Below are 19791 nucleotides of genomic sequence, written 5' to 3' on the forward strand. Positions count from 1 at the left end.
ACAGTAACAAATCAAAAATGGAACCCAAAAATGTAATAAGAAACTGTGAAAAGATGATGTGATAATGGTGATCGCCTGTGAAAAGTATGGCACTTAGGTAACCTGCACATGAACTGAGAGAATCGTGTAGGTCGTGTGTTTACAGGTCATCAGTAGTATAGAATACTCCTCCACACTTCTTCCTGTCCTCAGATTTTATGAATAGTACATTCTGCTGCAGTGTCTGGCTCCATTTTAAGTTGACTGTGTCTACAATTAGCCTCATTGTTTCACTGACAGCAGTGGGGGTGCCCTGTTGTTACTGATGAGCCCTCTGCAGATGAAATATTGATAATCCTTCCTGTCATGTGCGTGGCAACAAGACAGGAAACTGTTGTCACTTCCAAAGTGGGAATATTTCCGTGTGGAACATTTCAGTGTTTCCAAAATATGATCACCATAATCTCTTAATTTGACCAACAAAGTGTTGCCAATAATAATTGTAGACAAAGAACAGAATCAAGTGTGAACTGGTTTGTGTTGGTAATCTCCAGTGTTTTACACCATCTTCTGTTGTGTATAGTCGGAGCAAATGGATGGTCTTGGATTAGGAATAAGGAATATTGGGCAAAACCAGACTGGGCACTTCTTGTGCTGCACTGTTATGTAATGCTCCAGTAAATTCTGCCAACCTCATCTTCAAGAGATTACACACAGTACAGTGTGTGAGAGCACTGACCAAGAAGCTTTTTAGTGACTTAGATTTGCCATTTTATTCCAGCTCAGTTAACTGTTGCCCATGTCCTGGGGTTTATTTTCTGTACCTTTATCCAGAACACTAAAGCAGAAATCAAAGAAGAGTTCACGCCTGAAATGATTCACTTCTGCAGTTCCTCATATCAGACTATCCATCACTGTTGAGTTCAAATCTAAATCGTTTAAAACATCTTAAAATGTATGAATCTGAATATCAATCTTAAAATGAAGGATTCATTTAAAAATAGTGCCTCTGTCAGCAAGGTGACATTGATTGTCGATACCTGCAGCCTTGTCATTGATCACGCACGTCGTGCGCAAACAACTACTACAGGACATCTGACCAAGTCTGCAGTCTGACCAGGGTTTTTAACTTCTTTGCAAAAGTGTGGACAAGATCAGAAGATCAGATTAGACTAATTCTGTATAAACAACCAATGGCTAATTATGTTATGTTTGTTTTGTTTGAGAGGACCGTTTCTATGATGAGATTCTGTTACCTTATTACCTGGAAAAGGATAGCTGCTAGCTTTTTCATGTGCTTTTTTATTCCGGATGGATTGGTGTATAAGGTGGCAGCAGCACACGCACACGCACACACACACACACCCACACACACACACCGTCACACACACATACCATCACACACAATCACAAACCATCACACTGAAAAAGCTATAAATGGAATATATTCTGTACAGTCAGGTTTCAGTTTTTGGATGCTCTAATGTTAAAAATGTACTTGGAGGAGCCACATGCTTTGAATATTTCTTATTCAGTCATGCATCCAGATGTGTATATTTACACATCTTTGCAACTTATGTCAGATAGTGTCAACAAAACAGTAGTCTCACCAGAAAGACTTACTGTATATTAGCCCAGGAATTACAGGGACTGTTTTACTGGCCGTGGTTCAGGAGGCAGAGCAGGTCATCCAATCATCGGAGGGTTGGTGGTGCGATGCATGTCAGAGTGTCCTTGGGCAAGATAGTGAAGACTGAATTGCTCCTTGCTGGCTCAATGTACATAATCGGCCACCAGTGTGTGTGTGTGTGTGTGTGTGTGTGTGTGTGTGTGTGTGTGTGTGTGTGGGTGTATGAACTTGGCATATGTTGTGAAGTGCTTTAAGTCTTCCATTTAATATGCACACTTTACCCTTTTATTCCGCAACGATGAGCCAAAACGTTATGTCGAGAGAACTGAAACTCACGACACTTAGCTGCAAGATGCTGGTGGTATTGTATACAGCATGTAGTCCTTGTAGAATATTGTAAGTATACTACTTGCAATTTGTATACAAGAAATGAGAATACTTAACTGTTATACACTTGGTACAATAGCTGTCGTTACCCCGTCGACAATTACTTTTAATCTTTAGCACATGTGACCTTCCTGCATTTCCATTGTGTGTTGAATCTTGGGAGACTCAGTACTGAAAAAGCTTGTCTAGAGTGCACACTGACTCTGTTGAGTGTGCTTCTACAGTGTGACAGACTCAAAACCTAGTTAGAATTTGTATGTAGTCCGGATTTGGTAGACAGCTTGTGCTCTGCTCTTGACCCATTCCAACATACAGTGGATTTGGCAGTTGCACAAACATAAAAGACTGACAACCTACATGAGTCTGTTATCTGCTTACACTGATAAAAGATAACAATGTGCCACTGGACTCCTTCAGCATAGTCTTTATACTACACAAACAAAACAATTTAAAAATGACAGCTTTTCGAATTATTTGTGCATTCAATAGTCACAAGTATTTCATAGGTGTATGGGAGACACTGTTCTTTTAAAAGTGAATGTCTGCAGTGCTTGCCAGGGTGTCAAGTGTCCCCGATGTGAAAGATTCTCAGAGAGATATGTACTGTAAGGCTCTGTATTCTCAAGTCAAACTCCTTTTAAGCACTCCTCACACGAGTTGTCTTTTCCTTCCTTTCTCCTCATTGTTTCTCCTTTTTTTCCCTCTTCCCCTTCATCTCTAACAGGACACTAATGGGTCCATACGGAGTAGACCGAGCTGTTCATTCCATGGAGTTTACAGACTGTGAGAATGGCCTGGGTAAGTTATTTCTTTCTTCAGCCACTATGAATGAACCCCCGTGGTAAAGATTTCTCAAAGCAAACAAGTTGAAACGTTGTTTTCTTCATCTCTCTCGCTGCTTGTTGTCTATAACTGCTTATATAGTTCATGGTTGTCGGGGGGCACTGCCAGCATTTACTGGGTGACAGAAAAGTACAGATTGTTAGTCAATGTTACATGATGCCAATAAAGCCATCTGAATTTGAATTTGAATTTGTTAGTCAAACACAGCTAACAAAAGACACAGACGAAACTTAGTCTATTTCACCTGAGCTGCATGCATGAATTCCATACAGAAAGTAAAAAACTTAACCAACATCATCCATGGAAATCTATGAACAACTAACACATCATGAATTTGGCACAAAAAGCTGAACAGATAGTATGACTAAATACTCGTATTGACCTCTATGTCATCCTAACACTAACACATACAGTGTGCATTAACAAATGTAGAATATAACCTGAGAACAACTCTAAATATCAACATTACTGTTAATGTGACAGGATGTGGAGGGATGAGGTCATAAGAACATGTATAGAGGTTAAGTTCAAGTTATTTTGATAACTTGCAACAACTGTTACTATATAACTACTACAGTAAAAAAAAAAAAAAACATGGTGGTTGTGTCCAACAGATGAATGTAAGCCCATTATTTGCTCTCTTATTTGCGATTTGGAGATCAGGTCGATGAGAGGGCTGAGACTGAAGTTGTACATTGTACAAACGCAGTTAGTACTGTTAGTACAGTTAGTATAGCCCCTGTTATATTGGCTAGATACTCATACCACTGTGTTACATGTTGTGCCCTCTTTCACTGGGATGCTTTTAGGGCAGTATGGTATGTCCTCAAAAGCACCTCATAAATGCTACGATTAAGGTGCAATATGTAACAATTGGCCACATGTTGCAGTATATTACTTGAGAGATGCTGCTATATGTACCTTCTGTTAGCTCTTTTAGCCTCGCAGCTAATGGTCCAGAGTGGGAGCTCAGAGCGCTGGTGTAGTGTTGCTGTTTAAAGCACAGGCACAAAATATCTGGATTAGGACAGGCCGGTTAGCTAGCTGGTTATCATGCCGAATTCAGAAGATATCTCGCGATATCTGCTATACATAGATGTCAGAATGTCAAAAATGATATATCTTCAGATAATTGTAGTTACCTTTGAGGTGTTACCAACTCAAATCTTTAGTTGATAATGGCATCGCTTAAAGCATCAAATCACAGTATTTTTGACCAAATACTTCCATATTCAATTTATGATAAATAATCATCAGTAATGTGGATATCATGACTAAGTGGGTAAAGGCAAGTGTTAGAACAGGTGGAACAGTCTGGTTAGGTCAGAAAATGACAGTACTTAACCATAATGCAGCCTTTAAAACACGAACAAGACAACCCTTATTTCATATTGTGTTAATATCTACGGCGGTATATAGCATCATATCATGGTAACAGTATATAACGTTTATATTGCCCAGCTCGAGATGCTATATGCTACAGTTTATCAGCATAGCAAGGCAAAGCCAGCTTTAACTATACTCCAGACCTCATCCAACTGAGGTCCTTTAAAATTCTCTGCTTTTAATCCAAAGGGCAGTGGCACAAAACTGAGGTCCTGTTCAGTCAAGATATTAGATATTCAAGATATTAGTTTTATTTATTTATTGGATTTTGTGTGCTGCCAGTATTGCAGTTTTAACTATTCATAGCAGCTCATTGTGTTTGTAGATATCTCATAGCAATTGTAAGATATAACTGGTGTGACATCTCGTCAAAAAGTGATCCCACACCCCTGGTACATTTAGTCATAGGCAAACGTCTACTACTTCACGGTCCACATGACATGCTCAGTGTAAACTAACAACATAATGACTACTCTCTGGCAATGGAGCCTGGTTTTAACAGCTGAAATAATTCAAATCCGACTTTTGAAGGGCTTTTCTATGCAGAGTAGGTATCCTTGTGTGTTTGCCTGACAGGGGAAGTAGGTCATGTTGCAAAGCCCTAACCCACTTAACTCAGCTTGGTTAAGAATGCAGGGAGCTGCTGTTGTTTTTATCCTTACTTCACTTCTACATCAGCGTGCTGGTGGAGCTTGTGCCTACGCAAGGACAAACAGCCCATATACACATGAATACAATCACACTCAAACTGCTTTACACAAGTGGGAGTATATTCACAGATATAAACATCCAAACATCTGTAGCCAATTATAGATGAGTTAGAATATATATTTGTATTAATCCCTACATAATACAGCTGCACATGTTGCACTACTCTTACAGAGTTTTTATACACAATATACGTTCAAATTAGCAGTTGGAACATGTTTGACAGCTGAACAGCTCTGTTTTGAGAAAATACAGCCCACATCACAGCTCTCTGGATTTCCTATTAAATATTTAGAGTATAGTATTTTTTATACATGCTCCTGGTGGTTAGACCAGTTCCTTTCATGGTAGCTCACCACTATCAGGGTGTGAATGTGAGATGCATTCTAAAGCACTCTGGGTAGAGGCACAGTATAAATGCGGTCTGGTGACCATGAAGAGAGGCTGCCGGTGTTGCTGGAAGGTTTGGACAGGATTTAAACATTTGATTTTCCTCACTTTACTCCAGCTCTTCATAACAGTGTTGCACTGAACAATGAGTTGAGGTAGAGGAAACATTTGCAAGTATTCTCCAGAATACAATATTTGTATTGCATTCAGTAGCTGAGATATGGCTGGCATGGATGTCTGAACCTACATTACAACAATTATCAATAAGAAGAATAACATGCATAGCATAAATGGTTGGGAGTAACAGGTGGACACAAAGGCTTGAATTATTATTATTATTATTATTATTATTATGATTATTATTATTATTATTATTATTATTATTATTATTATTGTTGTAGTAATAATAATAATAATAATAATAATAATAATAATAATGATAATGTATTTTATTTAAAGGCGTCTTTCAAAGCACTCAAGCACTTCGCGCATAACGATAACAGTACATAAGAAATCAGGAAACTTTTTAGGTCAATTATGAAAAAATAAATAAATAAATAAATAAATAAGAAGATGCAATTTGTCTCCAGACTTTTCATCAGGGCTGGACAATGGGAAGTGACTTCTGCATATACCATATGAACTTGAAGTGATAACATGAAGATTATGTGTTTAAATAGCAACTATAGGCAAAGCATGAGGAGAGAGGTGGGGGAAAGCCTGAGGATGTGTGGGTGTGTGTTTGTGTGTTTGTGTGTGTGTGTGTGTGTGTGTGTGTGTGTGTGTGTGTGTGTGTGTGTGTGTGTGTGTGTGTGTGTGGGCTCACGTTACTGAAAGCAGCACACAGGTGAGAAGCAAAGCAGCTTATAGTCTCCCAACTTAAGCATGCGCAAGTGTACATAGTGTTCCATTACATACAGCCTAAAGACCCCTTACTTACAGGCGTACATCTGAAGCCTCCACTGCAGCAGAGCTGGTCTGTGGTGCACACTGTATATCCAGTCCTGTGATATCCAGAAATGGCACTGTGTAGTTTACTAAATATGCTATTTTTTAATGTTATTATATAATGTTTAGGGAATCATAAACCATTTTTAGAGGCAACTATGCCTTTTTTTTATCACATTGAATTTTAAGATCTTTGCAAGGTCTTAAAGTGTTGGAACATTTAATCCTTGAAACAAACATGCCCTTGACACATCATGAGCAGGAAATAATGACTCGGAAAACAAAATGTGAAGCCGAGCAGGAGGGAGAGAGAGACATGTCTTTTATATTTGCTCCAGCTGTTTATGCATTAGAATTATGTTTTTCTTATCTGATGGGAGGCAGGGGGGAGGAGAGCGCTTTGAGGCTGAACAAAAGAACAAGAGACTGTTTTCCTCAGAGAAGAGTAAGAAGAGAGGGAGGACTGAGTCAGGGAACTTTTATAAGCCCATTCTTCCAACAGGCGATAATTAACATGCGCCACTTTGCTCCAGACCCAATTAGCGTTACCATTTTGTCTCTGTGGTAACAGGCCAACAGCAGCCTTAAGCTGAAGAAGCCCTGATCTAATGGTTAGATGAAGGACACTTTACCAGCTTCAGGCCATAGTCACTTGTTATGTATATACTCCAAGTACAGTGATAGAACATGTCTGTGAGAGGATATCTGAGGGAAATAAAGAGACTGTCTGATTTGAGTGTGTTCTGTTCAGTGTTAGCAGGAATATGCTCATAGAATGGATAGGCCAACATTTGCCAGTTCAGCCATTTTGTGTCTATTTATACTATACATCACTCTGTTTGTCCATCAGCTAAATGGTGTAGTGGCCACTACAGCCGTACAGTGTGTTTTAGCAGGAGGGGCTGTGTTCTCAACCAACTGACTGCAGCTGTATTAATGAATTGTAAACTGGGAACCGAGGATTTTTTTTTTTCTACATACATAAAAATACAACTGTACACTGCCTGACTTCAAGTTCCTCTCCTTAGCTGAACTAAGACCAGCTTAATTGCCTCATTAACTCATCATAAAACACTTCATTTTTTCTTTTTGGAGCTGTCTTCAAATTTTGGCTGTATAAAACAAGTTAAACCTTTGAACTATGGATGCACCGATACGATACTGACATTGGGTATTGGGTCAATTCTGTGTTCACATACTCGTACTCGCAAATATTCACTGATGCCACACATCGGTATTACTTTGTTGCATTAAGCCATACATTGCGTGAAACTGAAGACTGCAATCAGAAGGCGGCTTGTAATTTCTTGTTGTCGTTTTGGACAGACAGACCGTGATACAAGTCTGGACCCAGACGCCGCCTCATATGGACCTGGACCTGTATAAATAAATTATTTAAGAATTTAAAATTTTGACGGGGCACTTCTTTTTTGAGCGGGGCCGCTGACTGGTTTAGCAGATCAGGAAATCCACAGACCAATTGCATGCAAGTTAAGCATCCCATGTGATGCTACTCAGCCAATCAAATCTGTGCATTCCAGGCGATAAACAACACGATTCTGAATACAGACAGATGAAAGAGGTGTAAAGCGAGTGACAGATGGAAAGACGAGTGAGCGAAACAGGGAGAGAAGACAGAGAGACGAGTGACCCGGAGACAGAGAAACTCATATACGTACTACACATGGCCTCTCTAAGAGTTAATGAATGTTCCCCCAGAGTCACTTGGATTTTTGGTCAATATAAAATGCCATTTACTGATAGCAAGTACACAAATAAAAATGCTCATATTTGGTTTGTAAAAAACGGTATGGGTGTACTTTAAACATAGCTTAAGGATTTACCAACTGCAAGGTAGACCATCCAGGCCTCTGAGGGCGCCAGGAACATGTCTCCTTTCAGTCCCTGGAGTCAAAATATGGAGAATTAGCCCTCACTTATTATGCCACATATCTGGAACACACTCCCAGAAAACTGCAAACTTTCTGTTTGCCACTGCCTTTCACTGAGGCAATGTCAAGGCTTTTAACTGTACTGAGACTTTCATTTTCTAGTCTTGTCTCTTTTCAACCTTTTCTATTTTAGCTTACTTTCCTATTTCTTAACGTGTTTTAAAGTTTTCATTTCTCGATGTCTTCCTACTTGTTTTTAATTTAAATGCAATTTTGAATGTCCTTTAATCTTCTGTTAAGCACTTTGAGTTGCCTCGAGTCTGATAAACTTGCGCTTCCTAGACATATTGGAAACTGAGGCTGATTAAGGGTAAACAGAAGTCCCACCGAAGGTACTTACTGTGTACATTCTTATTTACAGATTAGAGTAAGCTAGCACCCAACACTAAATGGATGTATTGTACACGATCAGGCCAGCTTGTGCTTGTAATTTGTTTCATGTATTTAGATTTTTGTTTGGACTGTACAGGTTTTCTGTGCAAAATTTGAGGCTCCTCGTTGCTGTGAGATCAGTGACCATGTTTGGCATAACGCGGCCCTCACAATCAACAAACTCCATCAGCATCAGAAGCTTGTAAGAAAATGCAAATCAGCTACAAAACCCACTCATCAAGCCACTGTAGCTGCACTATAACCTCTTAAAGAACAGCTATAAAGCCATATTATGTAGACGAAACAAGCCAAACATTTTGAAACTAAATCCTGGATCATGGGACACAAAGGATTGGACATCCGTCATTGAAACGCTGTTGCCAGTAATGGCCCTTGTAGTCTGACTTACCAGATGTAGACTGAGCCTGTCATTGTGCGCCCATATCATCCTTTCCTTCTACTATCTGTGTGTAGTGTTTCTGAAATTCCCATCGCTACAACAACATCTGAGCTGGCAACCTTCACGCTGAAACTGGCAAGTCATTGTAATACTAACCTGTTAACAGCGTGAACATAAACAAGCAGCTACTACCTTCACTTTTGCTGATTTGCTGACGCTATTTTGCAGCGGCACTGTCACTGCATCCTATGGTTGACGTCGATGGATACAATTGCGATTTGTTTAAAGACGCACAAACAAGCCAGAACCTTTTTTTCATAATACTAGTTCGGGCTCTCGGAGACGAAGGCCCTCCAGTCAAAGAATGACTGGATCTGACTTCTGTGACCCTCTCAGTCCTCTTCTGTCAGCAATGTACCAATAAAATGGCAGCTGCTGAGAAATGACCTCACCCTCAGTCCCCTGAGAGCACAAGATATAAAATCCCATCTGTAGCAAGTTCTTATTATTCATTTATGTACTCCAATTAGCATTTGTACCATTTGGAGTTGACTAGATTTTCACTGTGGAACCTGGAAAAGTGTCTATACCTAGTGACGTATTTGTGACTTCCAGGTTTAATTAATCTAAATAAACAGTGTCATACATTTGTGACACAAATCTGAAGACTTTATTGTGCTCGGTGGTTTCAGTCATACAGTGCATGCTACCAGAGACAGGAACACTCTACACTGTGATATTAGTTAGAGAGACAACTGGATAGTGATTTGACCATTGCATTGTGAGGTCAAGAGGCAGGTTGAAAGTCAACATGAAATGACATCTTGGAAGTCTTAAATGAACTCCTCAACTCTACTTTATTGCAAACATTGCTCAAGAAAAAATGTTTTCTTCTCCTTCCAACAGGAATTAAAGTGATTGGTGGTGTGAAGGAACTAACCGGAGAAGAGTTTGGAGTCTATGTCAAACGGATTTTACCAGGTGGCCTTGCATCAAGTGACGGTGAGGAGTAATGTTTTTTTCTTCTGTGCTGGTTTGTATTATCCGAACATGTTAGAGGTGCAAAAACGTACAAGTATGACAAAAGAGACAATCCATGAAAGGAACAATATGGAAAAAGAAGCTATAGATCATCACCTCAGGGTGCTGTGTCCTGTGTTATCTCCTATCACCTCCCCTCCAAAGCAGCTCAAACCTGTGGTGAAAGAGGTGACTTTAGTCACTCAAAATACTGTGGATATATTTAAAATGGAGTCGTATTATATGTCTCTCTAATTCTGGTGAACTTCTGTCCTCATAATGCAACTACACTGGCTTTAAGATTAAAATACATCACACAAGTCTTTATCCGACACACACGGTCCTCTATCACAGTTTGATAAAAGCAAAATAGGCATCCTTAAATCCTAAGTTTTTAAAGCTGGACAATCTTTCAACTAAGTCACGGGTGAGTCAGACTAATTACATCATCATACACTATCTCACTTTTTTCTTGTTTTGACACCATGACAATATTTTCTACAAGCAGATTAAATACACCAGATGAAGAAAAATAAAATAAAAAGCAGCACTATGTTGTCACTCATATTTAGAGTGGGTTTTGTCTGAGGATACTGACTTTCCTTTTTTGAGAACAAAGTGTTTTAAATGGTTGTTAGATGCATCTGTGCAGTGCTCCTGTGCTAATTATTCATTATATTATTTATAGCTTATCACATACTACTTGTCAACTGAAATTGTAGCTAATGCTGAAAAAACTGGTCAAACCATATGCACAGCCCGTCATGTCGGAGAGGAGGTTTAGAAAGATGCTTGCATGATTTTCTCATTTTCATTGACTGTAGCAGACATGTGACTCGGGTCATTTGGTCCAAGTCTCAAGCAAGTCGGCAGTCATTTTCTTATTCTAGTCAAGTGAGGCAAATCAAGTTAACTTGTAACCACAGGGTCACCAGTCAAATTCCCCTACTGGCAGGATTAATATGGGAAGGGATAGTAAAAGCCAATTCCGCTCCTTTATTACCACAACTGAGGTGCCCTTAGGCAAGGCCTTTCACCCTGACTCCTCCAGTGGAGCTGAAGCTTCCAGGTGTGAATGTGTCACTGTGTGAATATAATCACAGTGTTCCTAGAATAGCATTGCTCTCATTGAACTCTCCCTGAATCAATGTAAAAGGTAGACAAAAAAAGAAAACTCCTGGATACTGCAGCCTCACCAGCAGTCTATATAGAGAGATAAGAAAAGTTCTTAGTACTTGTCTGATAATAATGTTATTGTTCATCCTACCTGTTTAAAAGTGTGACAGTGAATTGTATTGTTAGCTCAGAACGCACAGTAAAATGTACAGAACAAAATGTACGTTCATTATTTTGTGCATAAAAAAGACCTCAATCCATAAAAGGCCTAAAAAAAGGAATAAAACCCAAACTGAAAATCATAAAATGAACACAGACAAGCAATTTTAGTAATGTGTCAAGTCATGAATCTTTAACTTCCAAGTCCAAGTTGAGTCTTAAGTCTTGTTTCTGTTTCTTTTACCTGTCAATTAGTAGAACCAGAGGATCCAGATTTACCAGATGACTATAATAGAGTGTCAGGTTTATTAGGGGTTATTGGTCTGTATTAAATGTGACTGTCCTTAAAGCACCCAGCAATGGGTGTGCATATGATGTTGAAGTCTCCTGTCCCTGTATGAACTAACTGAGGCGTTAACTTGAGCTAATTTGCAAATCAAATGAAGTGTGATTCATGAATGGACTTTTGTTGGTAACAGCTTTGGGAGTCTGTGCAGGTTCTCTTGAATCTGACATCAGACACCTGATGTCCATTGTCCTTGACCTGAAGGACACAGACCCTGTCTTTTCTTCTTGCCACTTACCTTTCTGTTCACCTACAGAAAACCTTGGTGCAGTACTCTTGTACAAATGCACATTAACCCTCTAGCGCCTAACAGGGGTCTGCAAATCTTTAGAACAACTGAGAATGACTTGAATAAGGAATAGAACTGGAGAGGGTGCAGGACACAGTGGACATCCTGACAGACTGAAGACCAGTGGAGTGACAGAGCAAGTATTTTTGGTGCCTTTCTTATGTGACTGTGAAAACATGAATAAAACACACCTCCACACTGTTATGGCCTACTATCTCAGTGCCATGGATACGGGGCACAGACGTCAGGGTGAAACAGAGGACTGTTTTGCTTTGTGGGACCCTTTTGATCCATACAGACTAATGATGAAGGTTGTCTGTTGAGTGTAAACAGGACAATGGACAATGTCAGGATAACGCCACAGATGCTTCACTTAAATGTGCCCACATTCTTCCCTTATAGTGCTTTTGTAAGATCAAAAGGCTTTTACTTTACTGCTCCTGACATCAGAGCAGTCTTAAGACTGGGAACTCACTCAGCTAGAGTTCTCACTGGACGTCATGGTGAGCCTAATGAAATTTAAACTAACCAAAAGTTAGCTTCAAGTAGAACTAGACAGCTTTTCAACTTTCCTTCATGATCTAGTACAGAGAACGCATGGTTCTGAACCATCTCAAGTCCCGGTGGGAAGGGGAAAGGCCTATCAGCTGGGGGCGCAGACGCTGTCACAGCACAGGAGTGCTCTCCACTGAGCCAGTGTCCCTCTGTTCACTCTTGTTTCTGTCACTGCCCCTTTTCACCTGCTTTGCCTCCTCCATCAGCGGGGTTCTTTTTCATTTGCAGTGAAGAGTTTCCACAGTTATTCCGGTTGTTCCACTACCTGGGGACAGTGACCAGGGAAAACATGGTCTCCTTCTGTTTTGATTTGGATGTTTTTCTGCCATAATTCCACTTTCACTTTTCTAGCTAAAATCCAGCTCATGCAGACCAAATATAAAGTGAAGGTGAGCATTAAAGGGAACCAATTTATACTCAGATGATTCCATTTTTGTACAGCCATTAAACTGTGCACTCCACTAAAATATCTCAACTTTTTAGAAAGGTGCTGGTGATGCCATGTCACTCTTTGCCTGTTTCCTGGCCTTAGCGAGAATATTCACCATATTTTTGTCTACTACAGATCATGTGATGGACCCACACCCTTCTAACTTTGTCAAATAAAAAACAAATGGATCGCAAACTGAAAATGAGCAGTGCTGATCAGACAATGGCTGTTGTCAAGATATTGTTGTCATAGAGACAAGAAACACACGTTTTTTTTCTCAGCACACAAACGCTTCGTCTCAGCGCTCCTGAGCGCACAACCATTGTTTTTTAGCCGAAGCAAATGCTACGTGGACACAGGCACTGGAAAGGCATTCTCTCATTTTATCTGTCTCTGGTTTTCATTGTCACTGATCCATATCACATTCCTACTTCAGTGGATCTTATTTTCTTTTTTATTACTCTTAGTTATGCTCACTGGAGTCTGACTGGATAAGACTAGACTAGATAAATGTTTAAAAATGGAGCTGTAATGTGTTACAGCTGCAACGAATAGAAATCAGTCACACAGAGATTTGATCCTTATTTCCAAAATCTGATATCACTGACCAAAAAAGTAGAAGAGTGAGATGGGAGGGAGAAGATGTGAATGTGGACATTTCAAGTCACTCTAGGCCAGATTGAAGAGGAAGGTACCCCCCCATGCATTATTGCAGACTGCTGAAGGAAACTGAGGGTCTGGTATAAGCACACTGGGCTTTGTTACATCATGATGTTAGCCTCTTGCCCTTGAAGCAGATGGATTATTGTGACGATCTGCTAAATTGTAATTCCATCAAAAGACTACATATTATATTTCCGGAGTGGAGAGACTCAGTTGGTTGAAAAGTCAGAGGCAGTGTGGAGACTGTAGCAGTCTACAGCTTCCCTTTTTGCTGCCTGCTGCGCACAGAATCTATTGAAAGAAAATAACATCATCAGCAAGAATAACCAACAAACCTTATGTAGTGTAGGTACAAGCTCTACACTTTCTTACCAACGACTGCCATGTCAGCATATTATATTCAGATGGCACATTCTCCTCCAGATACAGCACATGCTTCCATAGAGGCTTTGAGCTGCTGGGGTCTGATATAGGTTCCTCTCATTACTCCAGTCGTGAGCGTATACATTGGAAGCCTGGGAGCTCTAATTTCTGCCTCAAGCCAGCCATGCAAGTGTGTGCAAGGATATTCCTGAACCAGGACTGTGACGTTGAATGAATTATATTATAGAGATGACTACTGGCACATTCACAAAATTTGAACACAGAGATTTTTGATGAATAATCATCAGTAATGTGGACAAGTATTCCAGTTCCGAAAATGACATCCCTTCAAACCAACAGCCTTTAAAACCAACATGTATGTCATATGACCATATATTGTTGAAAAAAAAGAAATGATATCCTGTTGTACGATAATGTATTACAAGTACGTCTTCAGGCTGACACTGTGTACTAATGATCAATATTTCTATGACCTCTAACAGGAAACTTGATGCCCGGGGACCAGATCTTGGAGGTGAACGGGGACAGTCTAGTTGGCGTTACAAGTGAAAGGTAGTCAAGTCTTACTGCTCTTGTCATTGTTTTATTTTCTTGTCAGACTGAGCTGTAACAGTAATGTCAATGTGTCTTTGTGTATCTGTTTATTCTACAGAGCTGTGGATGTCTTGAGAGCAGCCTCAGCAACCAATCACATGCGCCTTCTCATAGCCAGAGATGAGGAAGCAAAGTAAGCAAATATCTGTGTTAATATTACAATGCGTTCATATAGTGGTACAATGTCAAGTGATCCATAATGTTGTGATTAGGTTTCTCCTGTCAAATCCAAGACACGGTGCAGGGACACTGCTGTACATGCAACCTATTTGTGTAAAAATGGCCACCACAACACAGTTGCCCTGTTTTGGTATTTCCTGGTTGTATTCAAGTTATTCTTGTCCTACTTGTTGTTTTATCACTATGTATTGTGACACTGAGTTTCCCAAATTTATATTGTATTGGCCAAAATTGTAGTTTGTAAACGAGTAGTTAAACTACAAAAAATGACCCAAAAAGTAGTTGAAATACTTGATGCCACACAAAATATGAATGTAGTTTAACTACCAGTTACAGCAAATTGTAGTTAAGCTATGTAGTTCAACTACATGTAGTTTAAGTCTCCCTAACACTTGATGTGAGTCATCTTGATGAATTTTCAAAATCTTTCAAGCTCTCTCATCGCACTGCCAGCTGCGAATCAGCCACATTCCATAGACAATCAACGAGTATGAATTTTGTCACCAGTCCATTCCTGTGCAGCAGGCCTGCACTGACCAAGGGAGTGTGCTTGTGTGTTTTGAATTGAATGGCTGTGGCTTAGGGTTAGAGCCTACTTCTTGTCATTGGAGGCTCGCAGACCAAACTGCTCCGGATGTGCTGGTCAGCACCTTGCATGGCAGCCACCAGCCATTCATTCACTGTATATGAATGTATGTAAGTATTCTTTACTGTAAAAAACTTGTCACTTGGACAAAACGCGTCTGCTAAATACCGTAAATGTAAATGAAATGTAAAATTCTCACTAAACTCAGCACCCACCAGCGACTCTGGTCCTCTCTAATCCTTTTACCCTCTCCTCTCTGTACTGTTATACTTACGAAGTAAAGTAGGTTTTCCTCCAGCTCCAGTTGGCAGTCACCATTACAGTTCAAAACTGTGTCATCATTTATTCAGTCTGTTTTCATTCAATTCTGTCGCATTTCGAATATTTGCCAATTCCACTCAAGTTTTCTTTTCTTTCATTGAAAACGTGCACCAAACAGGTTGATGCAAACTATCTCATGTAACTCAAGACACCTTTTTTTTCTGATCCATTTCCACCTGTCCTCTATCTTCTTTTCTCTTATCTAGCTCTAAAACTTGCACACAGAACGTGTAGCACATGTACAGTAGTATCAACACTGACATTACTAAGAGCAGAGGCGGGCAGCATTAGTGTACAACCAGCTTTCTAAATCAAGGTCAGTGCCAGCTGTCAACACAGCAGACCTCATCTTTCCCTCAAATCCACTCCAGACAACATCGTCCTTAACAGTAGATTGACAAAGGTAGTAGTGGATTTGCATACTTGCACACATGTGTCAGGCATGATATTTTTTTTTAAATAATGTGGTAATATCTGCCTGTCAGTGTAATCCTCAGGAAAGAGACTCTGACACAAGCGGGATTTACACCTCGGCTGTTAGAGAGGATATGTGTCAGAAATTAGAGGTTAATAGTGGTAATAGCTCTGCGACACAGCGAATTGCAGACTGTGGATTTATTAGGCAGGTCCTAGTATGAATATGCAGGATAGCATTAATGTGAAGCAAAGGGTTAGACATCTTTGGACCGATGAAGCTTAAAACATGAATGTCATGTGTAGTATAGTTTGGAGGTGATAATTATTCTTTTGCAGTGACAGGTTCTCATATTTACATTTACAGGCCATTTAGCCCTAAATGTAAATGTAAATGTGAGGAATCACAAAATGGTGTCAGTGGCATCGTAGGCTGAGATTGTCTTTGTGTCGCACTTCATGCAGGGGAATGAAGGGAGGGGAGAGAGCTTAACCTAGGGCAGCACTCCTGACGAGATGAGCCTCGTGTGTTAATCTGTGCTGTGTGCTCTAACTACCCTGCAGGGCAGAGCAGAGGGGCAGGAGGGGAAGGGAAGTGGACGATAGGGAGGAGGGGGATTACGCCTGTTTGTCTGCCTGCCTCACCACCTGCCCCCGAACAGATTCTCCCTACATCTTTTTAAAATAAATCAAGCAACTAGCGACATCGATACCAACCATGAGAGCGGTAGCAAATATTATAGGAAAATCAACAAAGTACTTGTTGCACTTTACCAGGTTTATGTTATATTGACAGTGTTTCACACAGAATCAGACTTTAATTGTGGCTGTGGCTGTCCAGCTGGGGAGCCATAGAGAATGCACACTTAAGACCACGGCCGACCGAGTCAGCTAAGTTCCAGTGTAATACCAAGCTAACTTGGATGGGGATAAAATGTAATCGGGCGGCTCTTTCAGACTCTCCAAATTTTATTGGACCAAATTGCCCAAATTCTGACAGTAAAACAAATAATTTCGCGGGGGTTGTAAGGCTTTTATTGCCATTTTACAGATGTGCCTTTCACAATGTCACCTTTTAAGGAAATGTCCCCAGTGCATCACATGACGATGTAATTACACGTCTTAGGGGGATTGGTCTCGACAATGAGGCCAGCCCTTTGCAGAGGAGGTTACGGTTAAGTCAACTGTTTTTAAATACCCCTCCTCCTCTTCTTCATTGGTTTTACTGGCGGAATAAAAACCACACTGCCGTCCGCTGTATCGGAATATATAACATCATGCTATTCACTGATGGGTGCGCTGTGTTGATTGAGTGAGAATGGGATGCGTAGCTCCAAAAATAGAAAAATCAATATGTGGCAAATATGTTGATTCTGTGGCACACTGCCACAAATAGATGAATGTGTGGGAAACACTGATTGAAATATAGTATGTGCTTTACTGAAACATTCCCTCATACGGAGTGTACAACATTTTGGTACATTTCCCCTGCTTCAACAAAGTCATTTCTATTATGCCCTGTTTTCCACTGCACCGTACACACCAATTTGACGTGGCGGCTGTCTCCTCCTCAGTAGTTTAACTCAGTGTCTTATAACTTAGCGGGTCTACACAGGTTTAGGCAGGTACACCCACTAAAAAATTGCCTACAGACCCCATCCCCATTTCCTGCAGGCAAGGCAGCCCGTATGAAACGCTACGTTGTAAGTCACTAATGTGCCAGTTATAACAGAAGATAAAAGAACAGCAGACTCATTGTGAAAGAAGCACCTGTAAACGGTGGATACAATCTTTTGAGGGTCATGACCCCAGCATAATGACTCGTTTCTCTATCATAATTTGAGGCATTCGTCCCAATAACATGTGGAAAGTCTAGTCGATCTTACAATTGAATTGTTTTGTCCCCATTCAAGTATTCAAGGGTGCTGAACAAGAAGTTAGACGTTTTGGTTGGTGACCCAGGTATTTTCATACCCAGGAGGTCGAGCTTTTTTAGCTTCAAAACACCACTGAGCAGCTTTCATAGGAATGAACGGGGCCCCACCTCCAAAACTGTATCCAGTAATAAAACACCCTTAAATGGTCCACATCCCAAATGCCATCCTTTATTTATGAGCCACCACTAAATGGTGACAACATGATATCACCTCGCAGGGGGAAATTTAGCATGTTTAGCCAGGTCTTACGTTTAAATCAAAGCTGAGCTGAGCTAAGCTGGGGTGATAAAAATACAAGTCTACAGCAGAGTCAACTGACCCGGCTGTATATACCGAGTTTACAGATTCCCAATGTCTGACTTGAGCTCACAGCATTCCAGGGTTTCCAAGTTAGACCACTGGTGAGTCTGAGAACAAAGTTTTGAAAAGTGGGTTCTTATTGCAGGCTCTGTCGACCGAACGTGAAGGCGTGCAAATTCATGCCCTCTGATGTATGTTTGTGCTACTGGAGTGGTTGATGATATAAGCCTTATTGGTCAAATCATTTACAAAATAATCTGTTATTTTGCAAAGGAGCTAACACTTGTGTGAATACAAACTGTTGGCTCTTACAGAGACATGGTTAGCCACGCCATTTTACTGATGTATGGTAAAAAATGCATTGACTATATTTGTATTTTTGTCAGTTAACACATAAGTTCACATTGCCCTGTTTCCCTTCACAAAAGAACCAATGGGATTTTTTTGCAATAATGCAGGAAACAACCTATGTTGGAAACACAAGTTTATGATACTCACAGATTCTGTAAAGCAAGATAAATGACCACTTAAAGGAATTTTGAAGTGCTTATGCAATCTCCTCCAGTAAGTGTCGCACACTATACTATACACACTTAAAGTTAGAGAACCTGTAAAGATGCACTCAGGAGTAGATAAGTCTCCGTGTTCAGCATGATGACATTAAATGTCTCTGATAGCCTCGCTGCTCTCCCTTAGACACTTGTTCAAGACACATAAAAGCTGTGTAAAACAAATGTGGTGTATTAACTGATATGATTCATTTTGTAGAAAAAAACTTGAAAACACCTTAGAATTGTGTTAACCGCAGACCTTATTTCAGGCATTTAATAGAAAGCCCATTCAAAAAAACCCCAAAATATTTACCTCAAGACAAGGGAACCAGAACCTTTTTTCCCAGGCTTTAGGACTTAATAGTTAAAAGTAATTACTTTAAAGTAATGCAGTGCTCTATACATCCCCGAGTACAAGTTGACCTATTAAAATGTTAAAATATTATAGGAGGAGGAAAGAGAGGAATTTATACATATTAATAATGCTTTTATGTCTTATATAAGCTGGGGAATTTTGAAAAAGTATTTTTTATTAATGTGGGTCATGAAGGACACACACAATACATATATGCATACAAGCTGAATTCTAAACAACATTTGGCGGCACCTTTAACCCAATCATCTGTCGCTGCTGGTTATGAAAGAGGTGCAGCCTGAGGTCGTCTTTTTGGGCTGTCCAAGAACAATTTGTGTCCTCACTTACCATGGAGCCAGTGTGACTGCTTGTCATAATCTGCTTAGAAATGGTACATTCAAATCATCATCCACGGGGGATATCATATTGTGTTGTAGAAGATAATCTACAACACAGGAACATGGTGGCAAAAACAGGAGTCAGATATATTGTTCCTGGTCATTGTAGATTGTTCTCTAAGCAAAAGTTATTCATTTAATTGGATATCTAAGATTTTTAGCTCACTATAAAATATTATTTTATAGATATTTTAATAA

The 19791-nt window shown here is 40.0% G+C and overlaps 1 protein-coding gene across 7 annotated transcripts in view; it reads left to right on the top strand.

Annotated features, from left to right (window-relative positions):
* The window catches only part of si:dkeyp-72e1.9 (syntaxin-binding protein 4), a 90075-nt gene that overhangs the window by 36961 nt on the left and 33323 nt on the right, over nt 1–19791 (top strand). For all 7 annotated transcript variants that reach the window (XM_037090262.1, XM_037090260.1, XM_037090261.1 and 4 more), the window contains exons 2-5: nt 2721–2794; nt 9902–9997; nt 14440–14509; nt 14610–14684. In XM_037090262.1, the coding sequence (XP_036946157.1) occupies nt 2721–2794; nt 9902–9997; nt 14440–14509; nt 14610–14684 (315 nt within the window). The remainder of the gene's footprint in view (nt 1–2720; nt 2795–9901; nt 9998–14439; nt 14510–14609; nt 14685–19791) is intronic.

Source organism: Acanthopagrus latus, chromosome 23 (genome assembly GCF_904848185.1).
Source record: "Acanthopagrus latus isolate v.2019 chromosome 23, fAcaLat1.1, whole genome shotgun sequence".
Classification (NCBI taxonomy): domain Eukaryota; kingdom Metazoa; phylum Chordata; class Actinopteri; order Spariformes; family Sparidae; genus Acanthopagrus; species Acanthopagrus latus.